This window comes from Pelophylax lessonae (assembly GCF_965119305.1).
Source record: "Pelophylax lessonae genome assembly, chromosome: 3".
NCBI lineage: Eukaryota > Metazoa > Chordata > Amphibia > Anura > Ranidae > Pelophylax > Pelophylax lessonae.
In genome coordinates, this window is record NC_138770.1 from 618,302,214 (window position 1) to 618,319,978 (window position 17,765).

The 17,765-nt window shown below is 41.2% G+C and overlaps 1 protein-coding gene across 1 annotated transcript in view; it reads left to right on the plus strand.

Moving 5' to 3' along the window:
* Positions 1–17,765, plus strand: part of USH2A (usherin) — a gene marked incomplete at its 5' end in the record, with an annotated part of 1,334,617 nt that overhangs the window by 274,778 nt on the left and 1,042,074 nt on the right. The window contains 2 exons of the mRNA XM_082250984.1: positions 8,155–8,318; positions 11,908–12,066. Of these exons, the coding sequence (XP_082107110.1) occupies positions 8,155–8,318; positions 11,908–12,066 (323 nt within the window). The remainder of the gene's footprint in view (positions 1–8,154; positions 8,319–11,907; positions 12,067–17,765) is intronic.

The window sequence follows — 17,765 nt, forward strand, 5'->3', positions numbered from 1 at the left end:
TTCCCTTCCCTTATGTCACTTCCCATCCAAGTTTTTACTGGCATTTCCAAAAGTTACAAAATTACAGTTTTAAGAGCAAATTTCAGTATTTAGGCTACAAACAAGTACAATATGCAATTAGAATGCGTTTTAAGGTAGATTTTGGGGCAAAATTCATATTATTTTATTTTCAATATAGTAAGTAACTCAGGGACAGGAATTTGACTCTCACAGTGACACTGACAGCAGTGTACAGCAACAAAGATGATGATGACACCTCAACAACACGACACGTCACCTCCTGAGTCACAGTGACTGTCTCTCTCTATGCCAGGTGGTCCCTACAGTCCACTCCAGTCCAAACAGCACTGACAGTCCCACTCCCAGCTTGCTTTGCTCCTGTCTCGCAGACCCCCACATGAGGCTCTGGCCGAACACACTGTAGCATCACTCGGATGGTCTCGGCTGGCTCTGGACCAAAACTGCGTATGCGCAGTTCCGAGCCAAGCGTCGCAGACATACTTTTAACTGGCAACCTTTTCTGTCACTGGCATTTACTGGCAGGGGAAAAGTTCCAGTTTTGTACTGGCTGCCAGTAAAAATACTGACAGTTGGCAACACTGATTTGCACTCGAGCGTGTTCTGACATGTTCTACCCTGCACTCACCTGGGTCACAGACCAGTTGACTCAGTCTTTATGGAGTAGTAGAAGACATTACACCTGTGAGCGTTGCCTTGTTGGCAGAAAGTTAGTAATAGAAATCTGGAGCAGCGGATTAACATCAAATTCTGTGTGAAAATTAGCAAAAGAGCGAGTGAAGCTTTAGCTGTTACAACAGGCTTATGGTGAAAATTCCATGAAGAAGTCAAATGCTTTTTAATTGTATAGGTGGTTAGGAGGAGCAAGGAAGATGTCCACAATGATACAAGAGGTGGGCAGCCAAAAACACGTAGGACGGATGCAAATGTGGACAGAGTGCGAACCCTTGTACGCTCATGATGGTGTGTTTTTTTTTTTCCCTCAAGGGGATAGTTTACTACGATTTCATAGAACACGGAACAACCGTCAACCAACATTGTTACTTGGAAATTCTGAAAGGGTTATGGGAATCTGTTCAGAGGAAAAGACCAGAACTCTGGCCTAATAAATTAATTCTCCACCGCAACAATTCTTCTACACAAACATTTTTTATAGTATATTGTGGGAATTAAATTATCACACCTCGTATTTACCTAAAATCTGCAGATTAAAGTGTCACTACACCCACATCATAAAACTATCAATGCATTAGTATAGTAGATAGTATTACCTGCTGTTCATACTTAGTCACTATGAGATTCATTTTCTGAATTCTACATAAAAACCTGGTTGATCCTGCTGCTCTCTATCTTCCCCTTCCATCCAAGTCCCTAATTCGGCTAGGGATTTTGCAGAGCAGTGTTGGCAGTGTTGGCAGCTCTGCACATGCTCCAGTTTTCAGTAGTTTCTATGCTGTGCATTTCCTCCCTATCACATCTGAGCACCCTATGTGACTATAAAGTCACACATGTGGGTGCATACACAGTGGTAAACGACAGCCCACTCCCTCCCTCCTCCTCCATGCCCACTAACCAGCTAAACGCAATGGTGTGGATATATTACATGTAGATTGATAGAAGCTTCACCTCCCTCTAAATCTAAGACACAGGCTGGAGGGGCATGACACAGAAATTCACCCACACCATGTTATTTCCACAAAATAATAAAGATTTGAGTGCTAATATATAGTTGTATGACAATTTAAAACCATTTATTGATAATAATTATGTATCTGTAATCTGCATACTAAAGGCTGTTTTTTTTTTTTAACATGTAACCAGCAGCAGAGGACTAAAAGCTCCTCCTAACACTGTTTCCCTGCAGACAGGCTGAGAAAAAGCTGAGTCATGTGACAGCTGTATATTGATTAGGAGAAATCAATATGTTTTTTTTTTATAAAAATAATTACAGTGCCATCATCCATATTCAGAAATAGAAGGGATAGTGTAAATGAAACAGTGTGTGTTTAATATCACGTTAAGCAAACTAAAAAAGCAATGTTACTGGTATGCAAAACTTGACTTTTTCTTAAAAGTCAGCAGCTATCCCCATCTCTAACTAGTCCCCCTGGCCATTCATGTGTGCAGACAGCAGTGACACAAGCCACAGGAAGGTATTTTTGATTGACAGCCTGTTTTTGCCATATTTAAGAGGCAAGAATGGTATATCTAATGTGGTAAATTACTGGGTCTTTGGGGACAGATTTGAGTAGGGTTATTGTTCATAGATTATTTGCTGGTTTTTCAACACATAATCACTTCTGGAGGTGTGAAATGCCGCACACTGTGGCTCCCTCCTCCAATCGCTATGTCACTTCTTTGCCCTGGAAGTGTTGAATACTGACATGTCTGCTGGAATGGAGCAAGGATAGGAGACAGAAGAGGTGAGTATGATATCTGTTGCAGGGACCTGCCATTTGCTTTAATGTTAATTCCCAGAGTTTTGGTTTAAAACTAAATATTAATATTCTTTCATAAATCCACTGTTTATTGGTTCTCTTTAACTGCCTAAATTCATGGCATTTGGGATATTCTACAGACTGGAGCATGTACAGGCTCAGAAAAATGTAAAAAAACTTGTATGTTGCCTGAAAATGTTCAACAAACTCCTCCCCCCAGTTTGGGAATTAGTTCCCCTATTTTTATTCTTAGGTGTCCCTCTTTTGAAAACAACAACTCAACGTCTATTGGGTCTTATTTATAAATGTGTATAGATAATGTACTCCGTAAATGAATAATTTACTGCTTTATTTGCTACATTTACTCAGGAACGGAGAGCAATAATTCCATCAACCTAGTGAGGTAGTAATTAATAATTATTTGATGTTTAGGCCACATTTCTATAATCATAGCTGTTTAATTTGCCCTAATACTCCAGATGCTTGCATATTAACGAGAGCGGCATAAAAACAACTGCAGCATCAGCAATACAGCTGGTTATAGAGATATCTAAAGATAAGCCTCTTAAAAAGCCAAAGCAGGTCAATAACGGAAATATCAGCTTACTCATATGGAAAATGAATGTACAGAATCCCACCATGGAAATTAAAACCACCAGCTTTTCAAACAATGATGGAGAAGTTCAAACTGATCTGTAAATTCATATGGGAGGAGATGTGGCGGTCCACAAATTACAAGCTGATTATAAAAATATTATTGAAAAAAGTATTCCAAGCCCAAGTTCACCTTTTTCAAATCTTCTTTCCTGTAACATATTTGCAGTGACTTCAACTTTTTTCCAGTTTAAAAGGGAAACCTTACAAACATGACTTTTATACAGTTGTATTAAAAATAATAGCAGTGTGTTTAAAAACGTGAGTAAAGCTCATAATTCTTATGATAGCTTTTATTTGCATACACACAAATGCAATGGGAACACTGCACAGTATATTCCAAATCAAAACATAATTTGATATTACACTCCAGAAAGTGAAGAAAAATTAATATTAGTTTTTTTCCAAAAAATAACAGTTTGCATTTTTCTTTACAAACTCAAACATTTACTGTATAAACTGAAAAATGCTTGAAGATTTAGCTTTCCAGACATGCCCGGAGCTAGAAGGAAATGATAAGCAAGCACAGGGCATACATGACAGGGTGGAAGGAAAACCAGGCAGTAGGGGGTTAAATTAGTTGTTGGGATATGAGAGGTAAGGACTCTTACCTTCTTGGCAGAGCAGACAAAGTGATGGGGAGAAGCAGGAGAGAAAGTAGTTGGAGGGGAGGAGTGAAGGGGCTTCACTTGCAGATTGGAGATCATAGGAGAAACGTAGCCCTCCCGCCCGCCCTGGTGATGCCGTTTTATGGTGCTCTGCTAAGGAGGTTGGACGTTGGCGGGTTGGGGTACTTGACGAGGGTCCAAAACATGGCGTCGAACGATAAAATGGTGGGACTCATCTCAGGTATTTAGTCCTATGGTTGGTCTGGTTCAGTCTAGACCGACCGGGTAGTGTAAGGTGGTAGGGGTCTGTGGTCAGGTAGGATAGGCCTCGAGGCGGTGTTTTGGCGGCTGGGGACAGAGCCTAACTTAATGGTACCACAGACCCCAAAGTTGTGGGAGATGGTATCGTCAAGGATCTGCAACCATTCTTTGATCTGGATTGATTTGACTGTTTTATGTTTTTCTGTTACTTATGGTTTTGCTTAATAAAAGGCCGAACCGGCCATTTAATCCCAACGCCGAGTTACTGTTGTCATTTAAAGGTAAAGGGGGGTGGTGTTGGGTACTGATCCAGGTAATATGGTTAAACAGGTGGGATCTTAACTACCCTAGTCATGTGAATCACTGAACTCATATTTAGTTATATAACCGCTGTTTCTGAGAACTGCTTCACATCTGTGTTGCATGGAGTCGACCAACTTCTGGCACATGACCAGGTATTCCAGCCCAGGATGATTGCACTACATTCCACAATTCCTCTGCATTACTTGGTTCTATCTCAGAAACAGAATTTTTGATGTCACCCCACAAGTTTTCTGTTGGATTAAGGCCCAGGGACTGGGCTAGCCACTTATAATGTTAATCTTGTTGGTCTGGAACCAAGATGCTGCTTGCTTACTGGTGTGTTTGGGATGGTTGTCTTGTTAAAACACCCATTTCAAGGGCATTTCCTCTTCAGCATTAGGCAACACGACCTCTTCAAGTGTTTTGATGTATTCAAACTGATCCATGATCCCTGGTATGCGATAAATAGGCCCAAAAACATAGTATGAAAAAAAATGCCCATATCATGATGCTTGTTCCACCATGTTTCACTGTCTTCACATTGTACTGTGGTTTGAATTCAGTGTTTGGGGGGCATCTAACAAACTGTCTGTGGCCCCTAGACCCAAAAAGAACAATCTTGCTTTCATCAGTCCACAAAATGTAGCTCTATTGCTCTGTAGGCTACTCATTGTTTTCTTTGGCAAATTATAACCTCTTCAGGACGTCATTTTTTCAACAATGTGACTTTACAGGGGCTTCTTGCTGATAGCTTGGCTTCACATAGACGTCTTCTAATGTTACAGTACTCACAGGTAAGTTTGACCTTCTTTGGTCATTTTGGTTATGCTTTGATTTCTTTTCAATGGTAGTTTTCTGTTTTTTTTCCCTGTCTTTCTGGTTTTGGTTGCCGTTTTGAAGCATTTGAGATCATTTTAGCTGAGCAGCCTATTAGTTTCTGCACTTCTTTTTATGTTTTCCCTTCGCCAATCAACTTTTTAATCAAAGTACTCTGTTCTTCTGAGTAATATCTGGAACAACCCATTTTACTCAGATTTTCAGAGAGAAATGAACTATACCCAGCATGTACAACATTTGCTGCCTTTCTCCTTAACCCCACTAGCGGTATCCCCGAGCGTGACTCGGGGTAGGAATTTTCTGCTATTATCGGTATCCCCGAGTCACGCTCGGGGTAAATGGCAGAGCTATGCAGACAGCGCAGCGGAGCGTCTCTTACCTTATCCTGGTGATCCAGCGATGAGCTCTCATTGCTGTGACCGCCAGCCGAGATCTCCGCCGCTCGTCTGTCGGTAGGAGGACTTCCTAGTTTCGTTCCCTGCAGCAGCAATGCTGCATGGGAGCGGAACTAGGGAGGGAAATTCAAAAAAAAAAAAAACGAAACGTTGCACAAAACACATAACACATTTTATATTATATATATTATATAGATATATATGTATATGTATATATATATATATATATGCATATATATATATATATATATATATGCATATATATATATATATATATATATATATATATATATATATGTATATGTATATATATATATATATATATACCTATATACACACACATATATATATATATGTGTGTGTGTGTATAGGTATATATATATATATATATATATATATACATATATATATATATATATATATATATATATATATATATATATATATATATATATATATGCATATATATATATATATATATATATATATATATATATATATATATATATATATATATATGCATATATATATATATATATATATATATATGCATATATATATATATATATATATATATGCATATATATATATATATATATATATATATATATATATATATATATATATATATATATATATATGTATATATATGTATATATATGCATATATATATGTATATGCATATATATATATATATATATATATATATATATATATATATATATAAAATTATATTATTGATTCGATTATAATTCATGCGTTATATATATATACACACACACACACACACATATATATATAATATATAACGCATGAATTATAATCTAATCAATAATATAATTGTATTATATATATTATATAATAAAATTATATTATTGATTTGATTATAATTCATGCATTTGTGTTTCAAATTTATCACATCTGGGATGTCTACTAGACTCTTGTTTTGGTCAGGTTTGAGTCAGTAATTACTAAGAATTGTAGGCCTATAATACATAACGCCAAATTTCAATGAAAAGAATTGTACCGCTTTTGGTACAGAATTCCTGACAGAATCATACCGCCAGGGAGGTTAAATAAGGGCCACCTGTTTAACACCTGTTTTTTCACAGACTGAATGTCCTCACTAAATAATTCATTTCATTCTGATGACATGATGCGATAGTTTGGGCCTTATGGTAATGTTTGAAGCATCCAAAATTACGTAACGACATAACAAAATATTCAAATTTATTCGGATCCATTTCGTTTTTATGTTGCATTAACTTTTTTCATTATTATAAAAAATGCACTACATATGAAAAGAAAATATATTGCAATAAATACAGTAAGATATAAACGTGAAATAAGATGATGATTCCTACCTATTGTGTTTGAGTTGGATGGAGGTGGATCCATCAGAATGTTCGAATCATACCATAACAAATAAATCCGAAATTAATTTCTTTCCATTCGTTATGTTAGGATTCAGAGATTCTGATGGATCCACCTCCATCCAACCCAAACAGGGTGCATAAGTAGTCTCCTGAAATAATGAAAAAAAAAGTCAAAACAAATATGGCCAATCTTCCGAAATACATATCGATTTGGAACAACGACTATACGAATCGAATCCGAATATATGAAATTAATTTCAAAAACAAATCTTTCTAACATAACAAATATGACACAACAAAATGATTAACTTAGCGAATTAATTTGAAACAAAACATTTTTGCATCGTGCACATCTCTACTCGTCACCCAGTAATATGGTCTCCCTAAAGGATACAACAGTTGGTCAAACCATCACACATTGTGTAGGAATGGTCCACGGTTGTGACTATTAACCAGTCCAGAGTGATGACATGTAGCCAACACTGGAGTCAATGCATATAGATAAAAAGAGACTAGGAGAGGCCAGAGGAGATCAGTGGGGGAAAAAAAGGTAAAAAGAGTTCTGTATGAATAAAAATGGAAATCATTTTTATAACAAAGCTCTTTATCACATGAAATGCCTCCCAGTTAGGGCGTAACTATATTTTACCTCCCCTGTAAGGGCTCTTTCACACAGACTCCGGACAGACTTTGTTTTTCTCAGCGGGGGAATCGATCCGCCGTTCCCCCGCTGAGCAGGAGGATGACAGCTGTTCTCCGTGCTGTGTGCTGAGATACAGCTGTCAGGTCCCCATTCTTCTCTATTGGGTAATGGGATGGGAACGGACTGTGTGTCCGTTCTCATCCAATCCCATCCGATCCGCCGGATGGATGGAAAATAGCGGAGACTGTGAGCCGGGTCTTCTCCTCCACATCAGTGCCTGACCTCACAAATGTGCTTCTGGAAGATTGGTCAAACATTCCCATAGACACACTTCTAAACCTTGTGGACAGCCTTCCCAGAAGAGTTGAAGCTTTTATAGCTGCGAAGGGTGGGCCAACTCAGTATTGAACCCTATGGACTAAGACTAGAATGCCATTAAAGTTCATGTGTGTGTAAGGCAGGTGTCCCAATACTTTTGGTAATATAGTGTATGTTTGTTGCAGTACTAGATTAACCTTTTTCTGAAAATTGAAGGCTAGCAAATTGAACTTAGAAAATATATGACCTTTGGTTTCCATTACCTGCCTTGTGCTTATACGCCTCTTTATCTTCCTATTGTAGGTGTCAGCCATGCTCATGCAATACAGCCGGGACGGTTAATGGTAGCTGCCACTCTATAAGTGGTCAGTGTTTCTGCAAACAGTTTGTAAGAGGCATCACTTGTGATAAATGTATAGAAGGTGCAAGCAGCCTGGATGTGAATAACCCATATGGCTGCAGTGCAAGTAAGTAAGCACCTCTTCACAGTCCATGCTATGTTGAGAGCTAACACAATAAAGTTCAAATTTTTGTACTAAAAGGAAGAAATACAATTATTAATTTACATCTTCTTCAACATATATTTTGCTAATGTGCGATCATATAGGAGCACACAGGGCCAAATGAAAAAAAAAACTCTTAGGTGTCTATTTACAAAGAATTTGCTGTTTGATTTACACAGTGAATGTTTTTTTGGACATTCCTCTGTCTGTATTATACAAAATTTGGCTGTCATTTTCAAAGTGGATTCACTCCTTGAGTAATGCAACGTTTGATAGGTGAAAATTGTTTTTTTTTTTTTTTTTTTTTTTTTTAATGTGGTGGATGAATCCTGTTTGTTATTAGTATTTCTCCATTAGATTGTATGCTGAAGGACAAATCTTTTTTTTTTTAAATATAAATGTGATAGGCAAATCTTGTTTGCAATTGGATCCTCGCCATAATATTGTGTGCTGATAGGAGAATTCTCTTTAAAAATGATGGGCAACTCCTCTTTGAAAATGATAGAAGCTAGGGGAGTGGAAATCTTTTTTGAAAACGATAACCGAATGCTGTAGAATTCAGACAGATAAATGTAATTTGCTGTGCAAATTACACAGTGAATCCTTTATAAATAATCCCCTTAGATATTAGACTCCGGAGTTTTCAGATAACAAGCAGCATTCTTATATGACAAAGGTGAGAATCTTCACTCAATACATCGACAAAAATTTTATTTTAATTATCCAGTCATTTAACCACTTAAGCCCCGGAAGATTTTACCCCCATTCCGACCAGGGTTTTTTTGCCATTCGGCACTGCGTGACTTTAACAGACAATTGCGCGGTCGTGCGACGCTGTACCTAAACGAATTTGACGTTCTTTTTTTCCCACAAACAGAGCTTTCTTTTGGTGGTATTTGATCACCTGTGCAATTTTTACTTTTTGCGTTATAAACAAAAAAAGAGCGTAAATTTTGAAAAAAATAACAATATTTTTCACATTTTTTTATATGAAATTCCCCCCCAAAAAAATGTAAAAATCCAAATTTTTTAACATTTTAGGCCAATTTGTTTTATGCTACATATGTTTGGTAAAAAAAAAATCGCAAAAAGGGTATTTTGATTGGTTTGCGCAAAAGTTATCGCGTTTACTAACTAAGGGAAAGATTTTTGTCATTTTTGGTGTTTTTTTTTTTTACGCGTAATGGCGGCGATCTGCGTTTTTTTTTTTTGCGGTACTGCGACATTGCAGCGGACAGATCGGACCCTTGATTGACATTTTTGACACTTTTGGGGTTACCAGTGACATTACTGCAGTAATCAGTGCTATACATATGCACTGTTACTGCAAAATGACACTGGCAGGGAAGGGGTTAACTTTATTGGGGAAGGAGGGATTAAGTGTGTCCCTAGGGGCGTGCTTCTAAATGTGATTGGACATGGCTACTGGTGTAGGAACAGTGATCAATGGTCCTACATAGTAGAACCGTATGATCACTATTCCTACACAGGGGAGAATGACAGGCGGCTTGTTTACATCAGCTGCCTGCCTTTCTCCCTCTCCACCGACGATCGCCGAGTGACCGGCGGACATCGGGTCCGCCGGTCACATGCACGGACTTCCTAGGGAACGAGCCGGGGCGGACGCGCGCCTCCGCGGTACGTCACTTTGCCTGGCCGGAGCTGACCGCCGCAGTATATGTACTTGCGGCGGTCGGCAACCGGTTAAAAAAGCTTATTCTTGCTTATTTAAAGGGTAATTCCACTTTCGTGGGGGGGTAAAGAAATAAAGAAAAAACAATATAGTGTATACAATTATGACACAAATCATATTTTAATTCAATGTTATTAAAATTACCTTTCCTTTTCAATCTGCAGCTCTGTAATTTTCTGAAATTGCAATTCAATAAGGCTGCCTGGAGGTGTTCTGTACACAGAATGTGTACCGACCACATCCCATAAACATCATTTCCTGCTTGTGTGATTGGCTCACCAATTTTCCCAGAAGTCTGCACTAAGATACAAGTCAGATTTCTGGCATCCCCTGAAATAAAAGTCATTTTTGGTGAGATACTCCCAATAGGAACATGTCTAAAGGGATGCAGGCCCAGCAGATTTCCCCATTAGAGCCCTGCAGGTGCAGCAGCTGATAGATAATTATGAAACCACTCCAATTAGACCCACTCAGCACAGAGGAACAAACAATTATTTATTCAGAATAACAAAAGGTAGGAATCTGCAACAAAGTGTGTTACAATCCTTGTAATGTACAGAGATCACCCAGAGGGGAATGTTTTTTTTTCAACAAAAGTGGAGTTACGCTTTTAAAGCTGAAGTTTTTTTTTTTTTTTTTGTTCTTTACAGCTTTTCTTATATTACTTACCTGTAATGGAGTGGAGTATCTCCCAAGTTGTGCAGGCTGCTGGATTCTATAGAAATCCTTCATCCAGGGCTGTCCTGTCCTCTTCCTGCTGCTGAACTTCCAGCACTGTCGGGGATAATAGCTTCATGGCCCGGGCTCAGCTTTACTAAAGATGATCTAACACAGCTGGGGCTGATTGATGGGTACCGTGGTCTGTCTGCCCGCACCTGCAGGTTCTTCGGTACAGAGGAAGAAAGGCGGCATGCCTATGTAAACAAGGCAGATTGCCATTCTATCAGTACAGAAGGCATGGATCCTGTGTTCCTGCAAAGCATGAACATGAATTCATGCCTTTTCCTATTACAAGCACCTCCTCCACAGTAAGAAGTGTATTAGTGTCACTGGTCCCCAAAAAGTGTCAAAAGTGTCAGTTAGTTGTCCAATTTGTCTGTCGCAATACCGCAGTCCCGCTATAATTTGCTGATCGCCACCATTACTAGTTAAAACTAAAAATATCCCATAGTTTGTAGACATTATAACTTTAGCGCAAACCAATCAAAATACACTTATTGGGATTTTTTTCTTACCAAAAATATCTATCATAATACATATTGGCCTAAATTGATGAATAAATTTGATTTCTTTTTGGATATGTTTTGCAGCAGAAAGTGAAAAATACATATATATTTTTTTTCAAAACTGCTCTTCTTTTGTTTATAGCGCAAAAAGTAGAAAACCTCAGAGGTGATCAAATATCAGCAAAAGAAAGCTCTATTTGTAGGAAAAAAGCATACATTTTATCCTGATACAGCGTCGCACGACTGCGCAATTGTCAGTTAAAATAACGCAGTGCCGTATTGCAAAAAAAAATGGCATGGTCACGAAGGGGGGGGGGGGGTAAATCTTCCGGAGGGCAAGTGGTTACTTAATAATCCCCAAAAACACAGAGTTTCAAAGGTATAGCTCAAAATTCAGATGTATATCAGAGCTCAGATTATTTCTGAGAATTTTAAGATAATATTTAAAGCATTTATCTCGCTGATAGACTTACTTTAGTTAAGCTGAGTCATCTGATCACCTTCTAGCATAATGGACTAACTGAGCTAAGACTTTTTCTGCACGGTGGTGTATAACTATGAATTCTATTTTACAACATTGCATAATAGAAAATTGATTCATATTTCTTTATAATTGTGTTTGATTCTTGTGCAGCTCCATCTCAGCAGCCTCCTCCTAGAGGACAAATCCTCAACAGCACCGCAATTATTCTTATATGGAATCCACCAGATTCCCCCAACAGCAATCACATCGGGTATGTGCTTTATAGAGATGATCTGGAGATCTATCAGACTGCTGACTACTATCCATACAGTGAGTATTTTTATTCTCTTTTTATTCTTACCTAATTCTATACAAGTATGTATTCTTAACTCAAAAATGTCCCTTCTATTGCTCTTAGCCTCTTCCAAACATAAGAATTCTGAGTTTTGTTATGGCTGCTGTGATCTGACTTCCTGTTAGAGGGTGGCTATGTTTGTCCTCCATGGTCCCACTGTATGTAGGGATGTAGCCACCCTCTCTTGGTCACTCTCAAGATAAAATATGGACTATGGGATGTGTAGTGTGCATAGAGCCATGAACATGACCACAGCAAAACAAGAACTGCTCACTCTAGACAAATGAAAGTGAGGGGATAAGGAGATTTGGGAACTCATGGAAGACATTACAAGGAAGTAGAAAAATACAGTAAGAAACAATTTAAAAGAGAAGTAAGGGAATCCATTTTTTTGTAGAATCATACTTACCTAGCTGGTACCCCACCAGGTTTAACACTGAGAAACAAGAGATCTAAAGTAGGATTGACCCATTATCGGCAACGATGATATATCGGGGGCCGATATGCACTTTCCCCGATATATCGGAATCGGCCCCTGAGATTACCGATATTGCCGATATTTAGGGAAAGTGCTTGTACCGAAGTGATGCCTGCAGCTAGAGGCATCACCCCGGTACCGGCGTCCATTGCCAACGGTCGGCTGTCTTGTAATGACAACCGATGTGGCTAAGACAGAAACGGTGCTACTGGCAGGATTACAAGGTGAAAATGAAGGGGAAAACACAACATTGTAAGTGGTTCTAAAGGCTGAAGGTTTTTATCCTAACGCATTCTCTGCAATAAGGTAAAAAAAAGTGCAGCCTCCCCCTACCAGAACACCATTATACTTACCTGACCCCTATCTCGATCCAGCACTGTGCAAGAGTGCAGCGAATTTCTAGGCTCTCCCTCTCAAAATAGGCTCCCACTGCTATCATCACAGCCAGTTAGGAAGGGAGATGGGGGCGGGGCCCAGCAGTGCTCTCTGTTTTTATGGACAGCCCGCACGAGTGCCCCGATAGCAAGTGGCTTGCTATGGTGGACACTAGGGGGGGACAGGAGCGAGGAGCGCCTGCAGGCAACCTGAGAAGAAGAGGATCAGGGCTGCTCTGTGTTATACCATTGAACAGTGCAGATAGGTATAACATGTTTGTTATTTTTAAAAAAAGGGTTTACAATCACTTTAAAGATTGGTAAGCTGCAGTATATTACTTTTTTGTTTTTCGGTTTAGATACACTTTAGGCTCTTTGAACATGGGGCAATCGAACTGCTGTGTGTCCCTTAAAAGCATTTTAGGTTGCCTGGGGGGGTGCTTTGGGGCAGGGGGGGTGCACGTGCTGTCAGAAGGAGCGGTGCCATCGAGTGACGTAACCAGATGGCCCTGCCCCTTGCCTATATAAGAAATGTCAAAGCGCGGAGAGGGCATACAGCGGGAGGCCTCCTAGGAGCCGAGAGTTTTTTTTGGGGGGTCGGCAGGCGACGTGATTGAGGATGGATTTACATCGAGGGACATTATTATACTCCATTTTTTTCTTTATTTTTCAATAGCTTGGTGCCAGCAATTGTAACCACAAGTCATTTTAAATAGGATTTGACTCGTTTTTTTTCTTTAGAAATGTTATTTTATGTTTTATGCATGCTACAGATGCTCCACTTTACAAGCACATTAAGAGGACCCTCTAGGCACTATATTTAAAGGAATTTTCCATTTTTATTGTTGCACTTTAAGCATAATTAAAGTTACTGCTCCTAAAAAAAACAATCATTTTTTTGTTTTCTTTTTTTAATTGATACATGTGACACAGGGCAGTACCCAGACCCCCATACCCCTTCTATGACAAAATACTTGTATATAAGTCTTCAAAATGGGCACTTTTGATTTTTTCTGTTTGACTCCCATAAACTTCAATGGGGTTCGCAATTCGGGTTAGAACATTTTCCCTGAGTTCTGCTGCGAACCGAACAGGGGGGTGTTCGGCCCATCGCTAATTGGGAGTCCAAAGCCCAGTAGCACGAGTAGCTAGAAATCAAATAAAACACAGTTTATTCCAACAATAAAGCAGCGATAAAACCAGCAAGAAGCCAGAGCTGAATGGGGAACAGCATTATCAGAGGTGGATACGATCCCGATCTGCATCAGTTGAGGTTTGCCGGAAGGCCCTGATGACAATGGATGACCTGGGTATACCAGGAGATCTAGATGGAGGGCAGATCCTATGTGAGAAAGCTCATGAAGTCAATTGCCAGGACCACATGTTTCAAATTTGACAAAGGGGTGTTGCCCCCGAAACATATGCTCCTGACAACCAACTTCACTTCCTATTTGTTCCCGTTGGTGGATCAGCTTATCCCTAGGTTTCAGCCACACTGTTTCCGGTGATCCGTGCTTCCCTGCTGATTGACCGCGGTGGGCAGCTTTCTCACATAGGTTCTGCCCTTCATACAAATCTCCTGGTGTACGCAGGTCACCCCTCCTCATCGGGACCCTCCGGCAAACCTCTGCTGCTGCAGGTGGGGATCGAATCCACCTCTTTTAATGCTGTTTCAATGTCATCTCTGGCATCTTGCTGTTTTTTTAATTTTTTTGTTTACAAACTTGTTTATTAGAAAATTGCAAAAGGTGGTACAAAGAGAATAATACATTGCAATAGTAACGTAACATCCTAGTACAAAACTTTGTCAGTTTTCGGACATGACTATGGTTGTACAATATTTTTCATTTTAAATAGGACAAAGTACAAAGAGTTCTATTATGATAGTGATATCAATGTGACATAGTAACTAAAAGACAAGCATCAACATCGACCTAGAAATCGAGATGAAGATCTGGAAAACTTAAGAGGGGGGATTCAAAAATTTAAAAATGTTATGAACATCCTCGGACCGCTCACTGACTCGATGCTTATGTATTGTCCAGCGCCCCTGTATTCGAACTGTCCTGCCCTCCTGACCGTTGAACGCAGATGTATGCCCACCCATGCTTGCCAGGGTCGGGCGGTCAACCTCCCCCCTCCCTAGTCCCCCCCCCCCATGGCACAGGCATATTGCCGCTTAGATCTCGCCTCATGGCATCCGCAGCAACGTAGACCCTTTATGTGCCCTGCCTGTTCATGCTATTTGCTGATTAATGGTCGCTTTGCCTCTGTTGGACTTCCTTATACTACCCCGCCCCCCCGGTTACCACAGCCTAGTGGTTATGGACCTTGCAGGCTTCCCGACTGCTGCGGTGCTTTATATGGACCGGATTACTTTTGCACTGGGTGGGGGTTGGGTTGGGTTGGGGAGGGTTGGCTTTTGGATTTTGGATTTTGGGTTTTCGGTTTCTATCGGACATGCCAGGTATACCCTATTCAAGAGGTCCGCGGGATGTGGTAGCGCTGTTGACAATAGCAATGTTGCCTAATTCAATGTTTATCGTAATGTGTTGATATTTCCCTGGATAATGCTAGCTTGGGGGGTCGGGTGGGCTGCCCGGGGTCGTGCAGGGGGGGATTTTCCTGTTTCGGGCGGGTCCCTTCCGCCCCCGGGGAGTCGACCGGACCTCTCTTGTGTGATATATGCTTGGAGGATGGACTTCATAATATGTGTCTATGTTTTAGTGATCTTACAATGCTATAGTTGTAAGTTGTGGGGGGCCCACCCTCCCTGGTGACGGACGTCCATCGGGGGTGGTGGTCCTGCCTTGCCCCATCCAGGGGTCTCCAGGTTTTGGTTATGTTTTGCTAGCTCACTCCTGGCCTTGTGGTGGGTGACACCAGTGACCCCGGAGGCACGTGAGTGACCGGCTACTTTTCATGGTATATGTTATACACCACAACGGTTCTCTAGTTTACCCCATGCCAGGTTTATACTGATGCACTGATTATACGGGACTCCTTCCCCTATCCCTGTGGGCATTTGCATCTTGTTCATCTTTAATGTCTCTCCCCTTTTTGCATCCCCTTTTCTTTGTCCGTCGGCGGGGCACACAGTCGGTTGGTTCCTGTTTCTACCCGTTTTTCTCCTTTTTCTTTTTTTTTTCTCTCTCCCACCCGAGTGTGGAAACAGGATCTCACGTGTGCCCTCCAGGTTAGGTTTTATCCAAACCCCCTAGTGTGTTACGGTTGACTGCATTTGTCAGCTCAACGGCATTCATTGCACTTAAACACTACCTCCCCCATTGTTGTTTCCGTGCTTGACAGGTAGGCAGGACCTCCTGCCACCGGATTGTTCCCACAGCCTTTCCTCCCCCTTGCCCCCTCCTCCCCATCTTAACCTTCCCTCTCCTTCTCATCCCCCGCTCCCTTCTTTCCTTCTTTTCCTCTTCCTCTTCTCTTCTTCCTCTCTGCCCTCTCCCCCTCTCCCCTCCCTATTTCTCTCTCCTCTAAGCTGACCACCATGCCTGCCTCCTTTAAGCGGCGTGTGGCGCACTCCCCCGAAATGCATGCGCCGGAACCACTTTTGAAAATCCTTTCCCTTAATGTCAGGGGCTTGAACGTTCCCAAGCGTAGATCTAAGCTTTTGCTTTATGCACGTCAGGCTAAGGCGGATGTGGTGTTTCTGCAAGAAACCCATTTCCGCTCGGATAAAACTCCCCGCTTTTACGACCGCTCCTTCCCGACGGTTTATCACTCAACGTCCAGCGTTTCTAAGTCTAAGGGAGTTTCTATACTGGTCTCTAAAAACTGTCCGTGGACTCTACAAGATTCCGTCTCAGACCAAGAGGGACGCTTTCTTTTCCTTAAGGGCACCATACGTGGTCAACTCTTTACGCTAGCGAACATTTACGCCCCAAACAAACGCCCCGTACCCTTTTTCCGGGCAACGCTTCTTCGTTTGACCGAATTTCAGGCGGGCACCTTAGTAGTGGGTGGGGATTTCAACGTAGCCCTCTCCCCCCTCCTGGATGTTTCCTCGGGCTCCTCCTCCTTACCGTACTCCGCCTTGCGAGCAATTAAGACTCTCCTTAGAGATCTTCTGCTTCATGACCCTTGGAGGACGTTGCACCCGGATACCAAGGACTTCACGTACTTCTCGCACCCCCATAATAAATACTCCAGGATTGATTATCTCTTTCTTTCCCAGGCTGCCCTCTCTTCTTTGCGCTCTGCGTCCATTGATCCTATGTTTGTGTCCGACCACCACCCTATCACCATCTCCCTCTCCCTACAGCCCGACCCTGGTCGCTCCCGCTCCTGGCGTCTGGACAACTCCCTATTGACCGACCCGGTATATATCGCGGAACTGACCTCTGCTCTGCGAGAGTATTTTGCCCGTAACGCCACGCCTGATGTGACCCCTGCTATGTTGTGGGCAGCCCATAAGTGCACCATTAGGGGCGTTTTTATTGCCATGGCTGCGAAACGCAACAAGGAACGATGGGCTCATATTGCTACCCTCACCAACCGCCTCCATTCCCTGGAACGCGCGCACAAGCTCACTCTAGCCGCACACACTCTGACTGAACTGACTCAAACCCGACAAGACCTCCTCACAGAATTGGGCTTTATAACGCAACGTAAATTCGCTTTACAGCAACGTCTGTTTTATGACTATGGTAACAAATCGGGCAAATTTCTGGCCAGAGCACTTCAAGCTCGACGGGCGGCAAGGACGATCCACTCGATCACGGACCCGCGTGGCGGGAAGGTCACCTCCACCAGTGCTATCGCTCAACAGTTCCTTACGTATTACCGTGCGTTATACAATCTGGGT